Source organism: Symphalangus syndactylus, chromosome 1 (assembly GCF_028878055.3).
Source record: "Symphalangus syndactylus isolate Jambi chromosome 1, NHGRI_mSymSyn1-v2.1_pri, whole genome shotgun sequence".
In the NCBI taxonomy this organism is placed as follows: domain Eukaryota; kingdom Metazoa; phylum Chordata; class Mammalia; order Primates; family Hylobatidae; genus Symphalangus; species Symphalangus syndactylus.
The window spans coordinates 79,937,054-79,955,665 of NC_072423.2; the positions used below are offsets into that span (position 1 = coordinate 79,937,054).

Below are 18,612 nucleotides of genomic sequence, written 5' to 3' on the forward strand. Positions count from 1 at the left end.
AGAAGGACCTAGGGAGAATAAATGGTTCAAAATCATTAGGCTTCTTGCCTTGCTTCCCCCACACCCTCTCCTGCCCTTCCTCCTTTCCTCTGGCTTTCCTTGTCTGAAGGATTTGGGGAAAGCACATGTGGATCTGGACACTGTCACTCACCATTCTCTCCACTTGCCTAGCTCAGTCCTGAAGCAACCCTGGATGCACCCAGGGTCCTCAGGCAGCCTCTCCTGTTGACAGGCCTTCTCGTTCTGCATTCCCTCTGCTGACACTGGCCGATCCACCTCCTTCAGAAATGATATGTGCAAGCACTTAGCCTTGTACCTTACTGACAATTCCACTCTAAACCCCAGAACACATTCTTCCTGTCTCTCACTCTGATACCTCTTTCACCATCTGCTGGTCTCCTTCTGCGAGGGTTCCAGCCAAGGAGAACCGGAGATGGGAGAGGCAGGGTGCCTCAAACTGCTGGGTCCTCAGCAGCCTGATGGAGGGGCCACCGCTCCTACAGGGTTCTCACCACACTTGCTGTTTAACCACCATGAGTGACAAAGGCAAATGCCACACAGCAATTCTAAGCCCATCAGGTGCATGAGACACCAAACCCCGCTCACAGACACTGCGGAGGGCACAGCAGAACTGCCCAAACAGCGTATGAGGGGCCAGGGTTTTTGTTTGATTTGCATTTTATTGTGGTAAAAATACTTAACATGAGAGCTACCCTCTTACCACATTTTTAAGCATATAATACAGTACAGGTTTTGTTTTAAGGTTGGTAATTTTCATGGAATTCAGAAGCCAACCTCTATATTTTGGTGAAAACTAACAGTTCTTAATCTGAACTACTCAGCACTAAAATTTGCCACAAATGGCAGCTTCTGATCACTTCAGATGTTCCAGTGATTGGTAGCAATTAAATGGAAAATTCCATCCTGAGCTGGCTCCAAGTATGCCACAAGTACAAGATCAGAAGCTATGACCACTGTCTGACCCTCCTCACAGCAGCAAAGCAGCAAACAGCAAACTCAGTTTGTACCAATGGGGCAATGGGGAATTTCCTGAGGTCAAATCCTCCTTGGATGTGTGAAGTATTTAAGCTTAGACGCAAAGAAACTAGATTTAATAACTGTTTCCATTATTTGCCTTCTAGTACGGATTTGGATGTTTCAAAACAGTGGCCGAGCACAGCGGTTCACACCTGTAATCTTAGGGAGGCCAAGGTGGGAGGACTGCTTGAGGCCAGGAGTTCAAGACCAGCCTGGGCAACATAGTGAGACCTCTGGCTCTACAAAAAGCAAGCAAAGAAACAAACAACAAAACTGAAATTAGCTGGGCTTGGTGGTGTGCACCTGTAATCCTAGCTACTTGGGAGGCTGGGGTGGGAGGACTGTTTGAGCCCAGGAATTTGAGGTTGCAGTGAGTTACGATCCTGACACTGTGCTCCGGCCTGGGCAAGACAGCCAGACCCTGTCTCTAAAAAAATAATCAATTAAAAAAAAAAGAAAAGGGGCTGGGTGCAGTGGCTCACACCTGTAATCCCAGCACTTTGGGAGGCCGAGGCAGGTAGATCATGAGGTCAGGAGTTCAAGACCAGCCTGGCCAAGATGGTGAAACCCCGTCTTTACTAAAAATATAAAAATTAGCCAGGCATGGTGGCAGGCACCTGTAATCCCAGCTACTCGGGAGGCTGAGGCAGAGAACTGCTTGAACCTGGGAGGCGGAGGTTGCAGTGAGCTGAGATCGCGCCACTGCACTCCAGCCTGGGCGACAGAGCAAGACTCCATCTCAAAAAAAAAAAAAAAAAAAAAAAAATATATATATATATATATACACACACACACACACAGATATGTAATTTATATATGAAAATAGCTACATAACGGCTTTGCCAACACCAAGCCCACCCAGAAAGTGACAGACATCACTGAACTGGCTCGCATAAGTCTCCCATCTCACAGTCCATCCCAGGTGAAGGAGAAAATGAAGCTGGAGCATGAGAAATTTTAATAAATACACGTTTCCTTCCTGCAGTCAGAAACTGAGGTCACAGAAGTGACTATCGTCCCATCCTATCACTTTAAGGACAAAAAGATGAAAAGAGATCTAAAAGAAGCTGAAAGCCAAAGAAGATGAAAGCACCAGCAGAGGAGGAAGGTAAGGAATATTTATAATAAATTGACTTGAGCTTCTGTCTCCAAAAATACAAGGGATTTCAGAAGTCCCAAAGCCTGGCCTCTTACCTGAATAAATGGCACCAAAAGAAAGCACTAAACTGGAAGTTGAGATCCCAATTTTAAATCCAGTTCTTTTGTCTTTCTTCAACTAAAAATATTGGTTCTAATGTGACCCATGAAATGTCAAATTCATTGGTTCTATAGGTGTACGGTTTGATTTATGTTGCAAAAAACTATTAATCTAAAATGTGTTTGAAGTGCAATTAATGAATGTTTCTCAACAAAAATTGAATTAGGTTTTGTGGACGTATTTGTTCAATAATATTCTCAACTTTTTGTTGGAATATGAGACTTTTATTTCGGGACCAAAAGAAGTGACCAAAAACTGCGACCCACTGTATCCTACATCTTCTTGAATAATGAGAGGATAAGAAGCGCATGTTGATGCAACACTATGGCAACAAAGCCCTGTAATTCCAGCTCCAAGCTGCAGCTGAGCACGTGAGGACTTTTGGCACCCTTATCATAAGCAAGAGAACCAGAGTCACCACTATTCTTAGAGAAGCAAAGCAACTGCACTAATTAAGTCACCATATTAAGTGTCCAAAGAAAATACTGACTCAAATGGAATAAAATACACACTAGTCAAAATATGCTTCAGCCATTATAAAGTCACAAACCTTGTACATTGAGGAGCACAGACGGTAAGGCTGAAATACACATGTATGAGAAAATGCCATGTGTTCATTAAAAGAAAAAATCACAGGTTTTAGAGTTAAACATCTAATTGGCATAACAGAAGATACAGAATTGCCATGATTTCTTATCACATGCTTAGAATAGCCTTTACAGAACTATTAAAATAGAGGATAAGGCTGATTTTTGCCATGTATTTGATTAAAAAATGAGGGGAAGTTCGTTTTATCAAAATAAAAAGGATGTAGTTTAGGTTTTAACGTTGTTTTTCTAAGAACTAAAAATGGCCTAGTATCAGTCAAATGCAGCTGGAAGTTCACTGTCCTCTTTCTGGAGACAGCGTGCCTATCCTCCCCTAGAGACTGCAACAGGGAGGCCCACAAAGAAATGTCAAGCAGAACGTGTACCTGACATGCTCAGGGAAAATTTGTCTTTTTCTTTCTCACTTCAAAGTTTTTCTAACATTTACATTGTTCAAAATCCAAAAGAGAAGAAGCTGGACAGAGGGAGGGAGAGGGAAGGAAAAGAAGAGAGGTTGTGTTCGATCCTAACTTTCAAGGACAGTGAAAATCTGCTTTGGCCGCAGGCAGGACGTGTCTAATTGTACTCAACTTTTCTTATGGGGCATGTTGTCCCAGAGAAAATGCACTGAAACATGCTTCTCCACAAGCACCCTTCATCTGTAGAGACTTGATACTCTGAGAATGCCTCTGGCGGCCTGTGCATCTCTCCACTATGACTGTCCAATCAAGTCACTGGAATAAAGAACAGGCTTCATGTTATACACTGCCCTGGAGGTTTCTGAAATCAGGATGCATTCTTTCTACTAAGAAAATAATTCTTATCATAATTGCCATGAGATAATTATGATCTATAATTATTATTGTTGGTGACTGTCAATGATGCATAAAGAAGAATACAGCTTGATTTTCAAAGCCTAACCCTGAAGAAGCAAGACAATTAAAAGCTTGTTTTGACGTTAAAATAAACAAACTTGACACAAAAGTCACAAAGGAAAAATTCTACAGAGGGAAAATATCATCAACTGGCCTAACTCAGCATTTCTCAAACACAAGTTACAAGCGCCAAGTGCAGGGGAAAGATCTTCAAGAACCAGAAGGTCAGGCCAAAATTCATGATTGCAGATGAATTCTGGGAAGAAGGTGTGGTCCCCCAGACCATTCAAGTCCAGAAAGGAAGAATGAGGTCTTGACTCCCATTGTCCTCAGGGAACATGATGCAGTACGTTCTGAAATCTCATTTAATACTAACTTAATATTACATAACATACAAATGATCCAAAAGAGAATAACGTTAACATCTGCAAAATGAATAGGTAAAATTCCCCACCTCTGGTTCTGTAGATTTCTAGCTCAGGTGGTTGAATTCCAAGGCAGGCAGCGAAGAGGCTCCCACTTCCCTGAGTGCACATGTGCCACTCAGTGCATCAGTATGATCTGATGCACTGAGACACCTCCATGCTCATAAGGACAATTGAGTAGTGAGCTTTCAGTAGCAAAAAATATAAGTGGCTTGCAAAAAAGATATTTAAACAGGTGCAAACAACTTTGATAACATTTAATCTATTTTATTTTAGGCCTTATAGAAACTCAATTTTGAAAATAAAAAATAAATGAAGGCCCCCATTTCAAAAAATGAACTTTGGCCAACAGAAAAAATATGTCCACATTACCTAGCAAGTTATATTTTCAGAAGGAATCCTTTAATTCAGAAACGCGTATCTCACAAAAACATCTTCTCAACGTATCATTTCAGAAAAAGCAGGAAAGATGACTTTTTTTGCCTCATTGGCTAAAAATCATCTTCTGTCCATTCCATTACAATTACTATCTTCTACAGCAGCCTGATTCACATCTGAATTGGTTAAGAAATCCTGAATGACCCAAACCCAACACTAAGAACACAGAAAGAAGCTCAATGTGTCAAATATACAATTTCCTTCTTTTCTTCAAACACCTTTCTGCTCATACTATTAAGATCTTTAAGGCCAGGCGCGGTGGCTCACGCCTGTAATCCCAGCACTTTGGGAGGCCAAGGTGGGCAGATCACGAGGTTAGGAGATCGAGACCATCCTGGCTAACACGGTGAAACCCCGTCTCTACTAAAAACACAAAAAATTAGCCAGGCATGGTCGCGGGTGCCTGTAGTCCCAGCTACTCGGGAGGCTGAGGCAGGAGTATGGTGTGAACCCAGGAGGTGGAGCTTGCAGTGAGCCGAGATCACAGCACTGCACTCCAGCCTGGGCGACAGAGTGAGGCTCTGTCTCAAAAAAAAACAAACAAACAAAAAAAAAAACTTTAAAATTCCTGGAATTATCTTCTAAGATCATTGAAACAAGAGACCCAGTATCTCCATTTCATCTTGAGCATAAAGCATTTGTAAATAAGTGTAGATTCTGTGACAAATAAACACACGATTCTATTTCAAGGGATAAATTTATTATTTTCACTACTGGGAGGTAGGTAATCTCAATATAGGCATTCTTTTTCTCCTTTCTTGAAATCTGTAAACAGCACCCTGTTGTATGTACAAAAGGCTGTCTCAGTAAAATACATTTTTTGATGTGGTTGGTTTTGCTCTTATTCCTGAATAAACTAAGTCTCTCACCTAATCCATCTTTCATTTCAAATATCAATTTGCTTAGCAGACCCTTTTTGTGCATTTTACATAGGCGAATCTCAGTCCTAGCTCCCTCCCCACCTGGTCAACACACCTTGCATAAATGCAGACGTGCGTTTAGCCAGGCATGGTGATGTGCACCTGTAGTCCTAGCTACTCAGCAGGCTGAGGTGGGAGGATCACTTGAGCCAGGAGTTCAAGACTGCAAGTGAGCTATGATCATGCCACTGCACTCTAGCCTGGGTGACAGAGTGAGACTCTGCCTCAAAAAAATAAATATAAATATAAATATAAATATAAATATAAAGGTAGACATATAAGACATGGGGCTGCTTCCGCCCAGCGCTCGCAGTTCACAGAGGTTATAGGTGAATTAATCCCAAGTGTAAGGTGTACTGTAAATGAAATGAGGTCTATTATACATAGCAAACTATACTATATATATTCTCAATTATTTAACTTGACATATTGGTACTATATTCTGTTAGCCTGCTATTAATACTCCAAACTCAACATATTACAGGGGTCCCTGAAGCTTAAGGACTAGGTTGGCAATATGCTAGCAACAACATTTTTGTAACATTCCTGGTGCCAAGTAATACAACAGAACTTCTCACATCTTCGGAGAATTTTTTACTAGAAAATTTCATATCACTCAAGCAGTAACTCATTGTCTATTAGATAAACACAACATGATTACGAAACTGGATGGCAACAAAACTCAAATGGACTAACAAAAGATGTCTATGCAGGAAAAGCAAATTTTAGTTTCAGGATTATTAGTAATAAGAACCTCCAATTTATCCACACTGGAAAATATGCAACATGAAAAGTAAAAGGAAATTGTTTTAGAAGAATTCCACATAACACAAGATTTTCACATAGGTAGTCTCCAGTGGTTAAAAAGAAAAAAGAAACAAGGAACGTGTTTAATATCTTAAAAAATAGCACTTAAACCTGCAAAAATGTGAATTATTTGATAAATACTTAAAAAACATGTTAATCATGTTTAGATTTGAAAATGTGGCATCAATGTGAAGCAGTGCATTCAACCTTCTGTATCAGGAGACAGTGGTGCTGCCTGCCCAAGACTGCAGAGAGTGGAGACACAGCTGCATCTCTCAGCACTCTCCCCGGCCCCCAGGAAGAAAGATTCCAATCACAGCATATTCATTTAAAAAGTATTCTAAATATAGTAATTAGACTCATCAAATGCAAACTTTTTTCCCCCTTTAAACTATTCTCTAAATTTGGCCAAACCAAGTACTTGATACAAAAATCCTGGCAAAGAGCAGGGGTCCCTGCGGGACTGTGTGGCAAACCCAGACATTCTCTTGCCTTAGCAGATAAGTCAAAACAAGGACAATCTAAAAAGAGGCCATTCCCTCATCCAATTAGCAATTGAAGGGTTAGAACTGAAATAATCACTGTTAGAGCATAGGAAACAGACACATACATACTCAAACACACCCCCACCACCCCCGCAACGCTCACAGCTGACAATGGCTGAATTTCATTACAAGCAAATGACTTAATGATAGCTTTGTTAAGACGGTGAAACCCCATCTCTACTAAAAATACAAAAAAACTAGCCGGGCGTGGTGGTGGGCGCCTGTAGTCCCAGCTACTCGGGAGGCTGAGGTCAGGAGTTGGAGACTAGCCTGGCTAACATGGTGAAACTCCACCTCCACTAAAAATACAAAAATTAGCTGAGTGTGGTGGCACACGCTTATACTCCCAGCTACTTGGAAAGCTGAGAGGGGAGGATCACTTGAATCTGGGAGGCAGAGGATGCAGTGAGCCGAGATCGCACCACTGCACTCCAGTCTTGGAGAAAGAGTGAGGCTCCGTCTCAAAAAAAAAAAAAAAAAATCAAGTAGAATGCTCAAACAAGGATATTTCCCTTCAATGTAAGACAAAAAGCAGCAGCCACAATTTAAAACTTTACTCCATAATGAAATCAGCATGAATTCTGAAACTAAGACATTGGGAAATTGCACTGGTTTGCTGAGGCAAGGCCCATGTCTACCTCAAGGAGTTAGCAGTCTCCATGACTACCTGACTCCATTTTTAGTCTCCCAAACCTTTTTCTGCTTGAGAACCATGAGCTTGAGTTACTGCTGACAAATATTTGATTTTAACCATGAATTTAAGGTTTAATGATTTTTTACCTTTCCTCTGAAAGACTAGTTGAAAAGGACACAAATGATTCACAACAGAGGTTTATGTTTGAGGTGATCACCACCAATACACACTTTGAAAAGTACCATCACCATATATATATTTGCTTTAAAAAAATTATGACAAGCTTCAGGTAAAAATAATTTTTAAAGGGTCCATTTTTCATTTACGTACAATCAATACATCTTATTTACATATATATGACTGAATCTTTATTCTATTTTATTTTCTTCATATAAGATATTTTAACTGGTAGATAACTGCTCTATTCTGTTTTTATAGAAAGACTAAATACCTTCTTATTTACAGGAAGTTTTGATGATGCTAGTTTGTCTCCAAATTACGTACTGAATATAGTTAAAATCTTAATGAATAACATAAAAATTAAGATCCAGTATTAACAGCCTATTTTATGGGTCACATTGGATATTCAAGGAGTCAGCTGCCTAGTGTGTGTCAATTACAGCTGCAACAAACAGAAATCAAGTGTGGTTCTGAAGACCTTGAAAAAGAAGTCTGACTTCTAAGACATTAACCACTGCTTAATACTGCTACTGATGGGAAATTCTTACACTGGGTTCATTTCTTCCCTTGTAATAACACTGATTTTTCTAGTGATATTTAACTTTAAAAAGGTATTTTACTTCTTTAACCCTCAGAGAACTAGTATATTTCGGCAACTAACCAAAAAAATAATCAGACACGTATCTTTGCCCATAGTTTCCAAAGGGTTAAAGTGCAGGAATTTTCTATACTGCTATATAAGGCACCTTATTCCACTTTTTTCTTAAAGGAAACTTTTTCTTTGGTTTCTTGTAACTTTTCAGTGAGTCTATCTTTTGTTTCTTCCATTTTCTCTGTGATAAGCTCCTTTGTCTCTTCCATCCTGTCCTGCAGATACTCCTTGACGGGTGGTGGGGTGGACATGTAGCCATGACTGCGCAGATACTTCACAGTGACAGATGTTCCTCCCAAAGTCACGGTATACCGAGCAGGTGTTGCAATCTTAAGCAAAAAGCAAACAGAGGCAAATCAAAACCTGGTTATTACTGTCATCTTAAGCAAAAACAAGTTAAAATTAAAATTCTTGGTAATAACCCATCAGAATAAATTGCCTCATTGTTTCACAAAGCTAATGTAGTAATATCCTATATGGTTTTCCCTCCTAACAAGAGATATTTCTTCTGTAAAGTCATTTTATGAATGTTTGTCCTCTACACAATCCTGACTCAGATAACAGAATCATAGCACTGATGTTCCTAATCGCATGCTAGTAAACTTGGGGGACAGGTCAACCTGGAAATCAGAAAGAGGGCTCAGTACCAGTAAAAATAATAAAGGAACACGTTTCTATTCCTTAAAACCCCTGCCATCCTGCCAAATGCTTTCTATCTGGAGCTAAACTAGAATTGAATGTCTTCAAATGGTGACAGGCAGAGCATGAAGCCACTCTCTGTTGGATTTAGGTTAGCTTCACTTCCAAATCCCTTTCCTTTGACTTTTCCAAACCTATGCTACCTTCTCATCACAATCTACCCTGAGTCTCAAATCCTAGCCAGTAATTTACACGAGGCCAAAAGTAGTAAAATGGCACACCTGCTGCAGACATGCACAGGTTTAACATTAATTGGAACTTTTAGGACCAATACTAAATAGCAGATGACTGGTCAAACAGAACCATAAAAGTAAAAAGACTGCATCACATTCTAAGTCAAAAATCAGGCTGGGTGCAGTGGCTCATGCCTGTAATCCCAGCACTTTGGGAGGCATAGGTGGGTGGGTCACCTGAGTTCAAGAGTTCAAGACCAGCCTGGCCAACATGGTGAAACCCGGTCTCTAATAAAAGTACAAAAATTCGCTGGGCATGGTAGCAGGCGCCTGTAATCCCAGATATTTGAGAAGCTGAGGGAGGAGAATCGCTTGAACCTGGTGGTGGAGGTTGCAGCAAACTTAGATCGTACTTAGATCGTGCTCCAGCCTGGTCAACAAGAGTGAAGCTACCTCTCAAAACAAAACGAAACAAAAAACATAGGTGTTGGCAGGTACAATGGCTCACGCCTATAATCTCAGCACTTTCGGAGGCTCAGGCGGGAGGATTGCTTGAGCTCAGAAGTTCAAGGCTAGTCTGGGCAACATAATGAGACCCTGCAGTCTCTTAAAACAAAAATAGAAAGAAAGAAGAAAAAGAAAAGAAAAATAATTAGCCAGGAGTAAGTGGCATGTGCCTGTAGTCCCAGCTACTCGAGAGACTGATGCAGGAGGACTGCTCAAGTCTAGGAGTTCGAGGCTGCAGGGAGCTGTGGTTGCACGACTGCACTCCAGCCTGGGAAACAGCAGGATCCTGTCTCAAACAAAACAAAACAAAATGCATAGGTGTGCTGTATAACAAAACTCTGAAAGAGCTGTCTGCTCTATCTCTAATTTCTCTCCTAAACTCACGTTAAGCAAGCTTTCACCCATACCACTTCACCAAAACTGCTTTCAAAGTCACAGTGACCTCTACAAAACTAAATCCAGTTATCAATTTGGAACCAGCCCCTGAACCACTGGAACCATCTCACACAGCTTTCACTTCCCTTCACTTGGCTCCAGGCCCTCAACTTGCTGGGCTTCCTTCTAGTTCATGGCGGCTTCTCATTTTTGCCAATTCCTCCCCTTTCACCCACCTCTGAACATGGTGTGACAACAATCAATCCCTGGACCTCTTATTTTCTCTACCTATCTCACTCTCTGGTCTTTAGTGCCATCTATCCATGGATGATTCTTAACTTTAATCTCCAGACTGAACTTTTCCCCTGAATTCCAGTATATACAACCACCTCCATTTGCATTAAGATCTCAAACTTAATGCAGATGAGTCACTTAATAGGGATATGTTCTGAGAAATGTGTCACTAGGTGATTTTATTGTTGTGTGAAACTTCACAGAGTGTACTTACACAAACCTAGATGGTGTAGCCCTCTGCACACTCAGGCCACAAGATATAGCCTATTGCTCCTAGGCTACAAACCCGCACAGTACACTGCTGCACCGAATACAGGAGGCAATTACAAGACCACAGTATTTGTATACCTAAACTATCTAAACATAGAAAAGGTATAGTAAAAATATGATATTCATAAAAACATGTACCTATGGGACCATCACTGTCTGCAGTCCATGGTTAACCGAAATGCTGTTGGGTGGCACATGACTGCATGTTCAAAACTGACCTTCGGATCTTCAACTGTCCTACTTCAAACCTGCTTCTCTCAAAGTCTTACTCATCTCAGAAAATGGCAATTCTATTCTTCCAGTTGCCCGGGCCAAAAACTTACAAGAAAGCTTCAACCCCTCTTTCTTTTCCATAATTTATATCCAAACCATCAGAAAACCCCAGCAACCACGTCTTTAAAACATATCGAGAATCCAACTACTTCCTGCTACCACCTGGGTTCTGGCCACTACTGCCTCTCAACTAAAATACTGTAATCACCTCACCTCACACCAGGTCCCTTGGCTTCTCCCCTGATCCTGCCATGGTCTGTTAATAGAGCAGCCAAAATGATTTTGATGGAACAGAGGCAGTATGCTTAAAATTGTCCAGTGGCTTTCCATGTCCTCAGGGTAAAAAGCAAAGTCCTTTTAAGGGCCAACAAGGCTGTCCTGATCTGATGACACGCCATTCTCTGCCCTGTTCACTGATTCCAGCCACACTGGCTTCCCTGCATCCCTCAAATACTCCCAGGATCCTGCAGCCTCGTAACTTTGTCTTTCGGATTTTCTATGTTTGGAATGCTCCTCCCTCTTGGAGGAGCAACTCTCTTACCTTCTCAGCAAGGTGCATCATCTCCCATTGAAAAACAAATACCACAAACATACCCCCATCCCTGGTTTCCTTTCTTAGCAGTTACCATCATCTACGTACACATACTTTGTGTGTGCATGCATTTCTTAACTTCATCTTGTCTCCCCAAACCACTACCACTCACTACACTATCAGCCCTACGAGGCAGGTATTTTGCACTGTCTTCTTTGATTTGTTTATTCCCAGTACCTAGAATGGTACCTGGCACACAGTAGATGCTGACTAAAACTCTGGGTGTATTTCAAAGAGATTATGAGGCAGTCAGTGAATACATCCTGTAGCCAACTGCCACCAGACCATACATGCCATACTTCATTTGGGGACTTTGTCTTGTTGAAGCAGTAAATCTGTGTCTGTTGTTCTATTTGAGCAACTGTGGGTTACAGGTAATACATAGGAGAATCCCCTCCATATCTCCTACTTCACAGAGGAATAGTGAGGGGGAAGAAACACCACTGGCACTCATCTCCCTACCATGACGCCTACAGCTTCATTTTCAATCCCAACTCCACAAACATGCGCTGAGCATTTTATTCACCTACAAAACACAATACCAGGTGCAGTGAAAAAAAAAACAAGAAAGAAGACATGATTCTGAATTCCTGGGAACTCCTAATCAAATAAACACTTAACACCTAGCACAGACTGTGCTATCAACTGTCATGCTATGGGAGTGGGATAAGGAGCAATTAAATTAGGGAAGGTTTACATCAGCATGACCGTTTGACTTACTCGGGTTAAAATTATACCCACCATAATTAGAAACTTGATAATTTTTAAGTTTAATACACTTTAATGTAGAAAAACTCAACAATTAAATGTTAGCCCTCTGCATCAAAATTATAAGAGGAAATCTACCAAGATTTCAGAGGATGCTAATGAGGATGACAGAATGAAACAATGCTACTTTTGAGTCATGCTATAAAACTGTAATTCTTAGATATTCTTATACAACAGAAGTAAAATAAAACATCTAGCTTCTAAGTGTTTTCAACTTTCTTAGGTAGAAGTTTCATAGACCCTCATAAATATTTGTCAGTTTAGAAAATAAGATTAATATGGCTAAACTCCACAATTTACAGTGAGTCTTCCCTTCCAAAATAAAGACCCATAGGCATAGAAGCTATCAAGATGATGCTGTCAGGCCGGGTGCAGTGGCTCTCGTCTGTAATCCCAGCACTTTGCGAGGCCGAGGGCGGGCAGATCATCTGAGGTCAGAAGTTCGAGACCAGCCTGACCAAAATGGAGAAACCCCGTCTCTACTAAAAAATACAAAATTAGCCAGGCATGGTGGCACATGCCTGTAATCCCAGCTGCTTGGGAGGCTAAAGCAGGAGAATTGCTTGAACCCGGGAGGCAGAGGTTGCGGTAAGCCGAGATCGCGCCATTGTACTCCAACCTGGGCAACAAGAGCGAAACTCCGTCTCAAGAAAGTTGTCTAAATCCAGAGAATAGTTATAAAGATTATCAACTTTTAAAATGAAACATATGTTAGGTTAAAATCTAACAAAAAAGGGTTTATCATATGAGACAATTTGGATTAAACCTATTTTACTTGCTAATAAAAGATGAATTATTAAAAACAGTAAAATGGGGAGACCTCCTCTTTCGGCTTTGGAGGCCCCCCTTCTTCTGTCTGTGTACAGGGGAGCTTCTTCCTTCTCCCTTCCTTCTTGCCCCTTCTTGCCTATTAAACTCTCTGCTCCTTAAAACCACACACAAAAAAACAAAACAAAAAACAGTAAAATAAATGCTAAATTTTGCTAACAAGTCAGGTGGCATGCAGATCACTGAATAAGAAAAAACAAATATAATTATACTTAAAATAATTATATCTCCATTTATCAATGGGAGCAATGTCAAACAGATGACTACCACAGAAAAATCACACAAGTCTAACAATTATCTGATCACAGCAAGTTATGAATGATCTACCAATTTTTAAGGCATTTCTTCCTAAAACCACATTTTTACTTCCACTTTATTTTGTTATCTTGTACTCCCAGATACTCGGGAGGCTGAGGTAGGAGAATCACTTGAACCTGGCAGGCGGAGGTTGCAGTGAGCCAAGATAGCATCACCGAACTCCAGCCTGGGAAACAAGAGCGAAACTCCATCTCCAAAAAAAAAAAAAATTATCTTACATTATTCCATTATTCACCAGACATATCAGAGATGAAATACAGTGTTTCAAGTTACAAAATACAATTGGAAGCGAACGTGGAGTCTCATGGGAAAGTGAGCAGGTCACTGGTGAGTTCTGAGGAGCAATGGGTTTGTTACAGTACCCACCTTAAACAAGGCATATGCTGTGAGTGCATTTCCACTCTGGGAGCTTTTCAGGATGCTTACCACACTGTCAGGTAACCCAATGAGTTCTAGAAAAGGAACGACATTCACTCCTCTACAAAAAAAAAAAAGTAATTTTCATATGTACAAACTTTGAATGATATTTTCAAAAATTATCTGAAAATACCAAAACCACACTATAATTTTATTAAATTTTGCTTAAAACTTGATTCTACATCACTTTACCTTCACTCTAAGAGAACATCTTACTTGATGTACAATATGCAACATGCACACAAACATCACATCATACGGTATCTTACCGCCTACACTTCTATTTGCTTCATGTGGGCATCCTAGTATGTTTAGAAAAATAGAGGCAGTTATTAGAATAAAATTAACAGCTTTAAGTAAACTATGAGAAAAGGATCAGAATCATTTGCCTGGTCTTAGTTTCCTCAACCAAATACCACTTCCTTAGAATGCTCCAACTCACATTTTAAGACCTAAAATTTTTACCTTTAAAATTACATGTTTTGTTTGTTTGTTTTGGTTTGTTTTGACACAGAATCTTGCTCTGTTGCCAGGCTGGAGTGCAGTGGCGCAATCTTGGCTCACTGCAACCTCTGACTCCCCGGTTCAAGCAATTCTCCTGCCTCAGCCTCCTGAGTAGCTGGGATTACAGGCAGGCAACCACCACGCCCAGCTAATTTTTGTATTTTTAGTAGAGACAGGTTTCATCACGTAGGCCAGGATGGTCTCCATCTCCTGACCTTGTGATCCACCCGCCGCAGCCTCCCAAAGTGCTGGGATTACAAGCATGAGCCACAGTGCCCAGCCAATTACATGTAATTTTATGTGTAAAATTGCATTGTAAAAGCAAGAGATATTTTAACATCACTTTAGTGTGTTATTATGCAAAGAATAAATGACACTATGGGTTTGATGAAAACTTCAATTACTCTAAAAGGATGCTTCTATTCTATTAACAGACTTAAGGCAGGTGAAGGAGCAATTAACACATACCGTGAAAAATTTCTGGAGACAGGAGAGAAGGCAGAAAAGTCTCTAACCTGAGCCGTGACTTCTTCATTTCCAGTTTCCTGATTATTAACATCGCTGAGCCCCGACTTCTTTATTTCCAGTTTCCTGATTATTAACATCCCTGAGCCCCGGCTTCTTTATTTCCAGTTTCCTGATTATTAACATCCCTGAGCCCCGGCTTCTTTATTTCCAGTTTCCTGATTATTAACATCCCTGAGCCCCGGCTTCTTTATTTCCAGTTTCCTGATTATTAACATCCCTGAGCCCTGGCTTCTTTATTTCCAGTTTCCTGATTATTAACATTTTGCCACAATGGCTCTTGCTCTCTTTGGACACTGTGACCCTTCACCCCTAAATCAGAATGAAGACATTCACCTACATAAGCATCACATTTATAACATACACAGTAGTCTACAGTTAACATATAATCTAGATTACAGTTTCCTAAATTGTCCCAGTATGTCCCTTATGGCTATTTTTCCTGTCTCTCTAGTCTGCTTTTCTCTAGAAGTGCTTCTCAGCATTCTGTGGTGGAGGAGGGCGGGATGTCTTTCTTGACATTGAGATTTGTGAAGCATGCAGGCTGGCTACTTGGAAGGACATCTCTCAGCTTGGGTTTGTCTCATTGTTTCCTCAAGATGAGATTCACGTTAAGTACTTTCCCACGGGAAAACGACAGAATGGACACTGTCCACCTCAGCACATCACAACAAGGGACACATAAAGCCAGTCTGTCCATCCTTAGTGCAGCAGGACGAGCCACAGACAAAACCCCTCAGACACTGAGTTAAAGAAGGAAGGGCTTTATTTGGCCGGGAGCATCGGCAAGACTCACGTCTCAAAAACCAAGCTCCCCAAGTGAGCAATTCCTGTCCCTCTTTATTTATTTATTTATTTTTTGAGACAGAGTCTCGCTCTGTCACCCAGGCTGGTGTGCAGTGGCGCAATCTTGGCTCACTGCAAGTTCCACCTCCCGGTTTCACGCCATTCTCCTGCCTCAGCCTCCCAAGTAGCTGGGACTACAGGCGCCCGCCACCACCCCCGGCTAATTTTTTGTGTTTTTAGTAGAGACAGGGTTTCACCATGTTAGCCAGGATGGTCTTGATCTGACCTTGTGATCCGCCCGCCTCGGCCTCCCAAAGTGCTGGGATTAGAGGCATGAGCCATTGCCCCCGGCCCCTGTCCCTCTTAAGGGCTTACAACTCTAAGGGGGCCTGTGTGAGAGGGTCGTGATCGACTGAGTAAGCAGGGGGTATGTGACTGGGGGCTGCACGCACCGATAATCAGAACAGAACAGAACAGAACAGAACAGGGATTTTCACAGTGCTTTTCCATACAATGTCTGTAATCTAAAGATAACATATTGGGTTCGATCTTTAACTACCAGGCCCAGGGTGTGGTGCCGGGCTGTCTGCTTGTGGACTTCATTTCTGCGTTTTAGTTTTTACTTCTTCTTTCTTTGGAGGCAGAAATTGGGCATAAGACAATATGAGGGGTGGTCTCCTCCCTTATTAGTGTTACTGAGTTTGCCTCTTGGTGAAGGCAGGGTCGGTAGACCTCCACTGTAAAAGCAGCTTTCCCTATGTCATTAAGAAAGAGCATTGCCTAGATCTATGATGATTATGGTAGCGGTAAACTTTTAATTTATTTTTAATATTAATTAGGGAAAAGATGTCCCACTCTGTGACTTCACCATAATACTAAGCAGTCAGGGAGCACCCTCGGTAGATATGGCTGATCATCCTCAAGAAAGAACTGTTAAAATTACTTATCAGAAGTCAGAGGAAACCAGAACAACTTAAGGAAACTTTAAAGAGATGAATTAAAAAATAAACTATGAGTCCAATCTCATTTCTTCTATCTTCATTCTTTCTTCTATCTTCAGTTTCAATTCTTTTTCAAATCTCTTTCTAGATAACAACTAAATCTCATTAAGATAACGTTTAGGCCAGGCGTGGTGTCAAGACTTGTCTCTATAAAAAACTAAAAAATAAAAGATCATACAAATAACAGACTGAGACTCCAAGCACAAGCTGTTTTGTCACTGGCCTGCATCCTCTGTCAGATAAAGAAGCAAGCATCTAGTTCCAATTTTTTTTTTTTTTTTTTTAGATGGAGTTTCGCTCCAGGCTGAAGTGCAATGGCGAGATCTCGGCTCACGGCAACCTCTGCCTCCTGGGTTCAAGCGATTCTCCTGCCTCAGCCTCCCGAGTAGCTGGGATTACAGGCTCTGTAATTCTATAGTGTAATGCACCACCATGCCTGGCTAATTTTTGTATTTTTAGTAGAGATGGGGTTTCTCCATGTTGATTAGGCTGGTCTTGAACTCCCGACCTCAGGTGATCTGCCTGCCTCAGCCTCCCAAAGTGTTGGGATTACAGGCGTGTAATCCCACCCCCACTTATTTCTAAACTGTTGATGACTTTTCTTAAAAATAACTTTCATTTCCTCTGGAATTACTGAACGCGAAGTATTAATGAGGGTCTGATTCAAACAGAAACATCTACTGTTTGTCACTTTCTACTCTGAAGTGCCCACAGCCAGTCAGGAATCTGTGCTTCTCAAACTGCCAGCTTTACAACTGTTTCCACAGATGAAGAAACACACAAGGACAAAAGCACATTCACCGTCTGGATAAAGTGCAATAGAAATCAATCAGGGTTTTGCCTCACAGTGGATCTGTAACTTTAGGAACTTGAGGTCTCAAACACAAGGCATCTAAATGCAGGGACCACATCATCATTGCTGAGCCACATTTGACCAAACTAAAGCACTTCTGGACATAAGACATCAGATCTCTGCAAGGCTTTGCCAGATAGGAGCGGCAACAAAGCTCAGTTTAAAATAAAATCTATTAGCATGCACAATGTAGAACTCCTTGAAATAAGTATTTCAAAAACCTGAGAACTTCATCACTCTGTTAACTAAATATAGAATGACATTTTGCTCTACGGTGCCTAGAAAGGCAGTAATGCGAGCTGTCAGAGTAACCAAGACAAACACTGGTCAGTAATGAGGCATGATGTCAAATGCCAATCTTTCCAGCTACAAACTATTTTTCTCCCTTTCTTTTAATAGTAAGTAGGCAACAGGCAAATAACACACAACTTTTTCCAGCTAAAACAAACGAACAACACTAAAATATAACTAGCCTCTTGTCAGGTGAATTGACAATCTGTATTTAGTATAATCAACTTCAATTTTTACAATACAATCATCCTACAGTGAAAATATTCTAATTCCTTTTTCTTTCATTCATGAGTTTGATTTTTTTTAAGCATTACTTGTGATTAAGATCTTCATTTAGAATAAATCGACTTTCAAATTTTGAAGGATCTAATAAAAACCTCAAGGAGGACTGTTCTGGAAAGCAACCCATCCTGCCCATTATAAATTCTCTATGTGATGCTATGACAGAATTGACCCAGTGATCGTGGTGGGGCAGTAATGGTGGTCTGGCAACCCGATTCCTATGCTAACAAATAGCACCAAAGCAAGGTGTAATGGGGAAGGGTATTATTTTAAAGTAGACAGTTGTATCACCATGTTTACATATAAGCATTCTGCAAAAAAAGAGGGAGGAAAATAAAACTAAGAAAGTTGCATTTTACAGGGGATGACAGAGTATCACCCACAACTGCTTTAGATGCCACACAGCACTGAAGAAATCTTAAGCATTATTAAGATCACTAGATTATTCTGGGTCTACTTTTTCAGTTACAGAACTTTTACCAGAGAATAAGGAAAAG

At 40.8% G+C, this 18,612-nt stretch overlaps 1 protein-coding gene across 2 annotated transcripts in view; it reads right to left on the reverse strand.

Annotated features, from left to right (window-relative positions):
* Positions 1–6,120: 6,120 nt before the first annotated feature.
* FAM210A (family with sequence similarity 210 member A) overlaps positions 6,121–18,612 on the reverse strand; it is a 60,359-nt gene continuing 47,867 nt past the window's right edge. For both annotated transcript variants that reach the window (XM_055239628.2, XM_063641766.1), the window contains exons 3-4: positions 13,823–13,934; positions 6,121–8,688 (exon numbers count right to left, since the gene is read on the reverse strand). In XM_055239628.2, the coding sequence (XP_055095603.1) occupies positions 8,455–8,688; positions 13,823–13,934 (346 nt within the window). In that variant the 3' untranslated portion in view covers positions 6,121–8,454. The remainder of the gene's footprint in view (positions 8,689–13,822; positions 13,935–18,612) is intronic.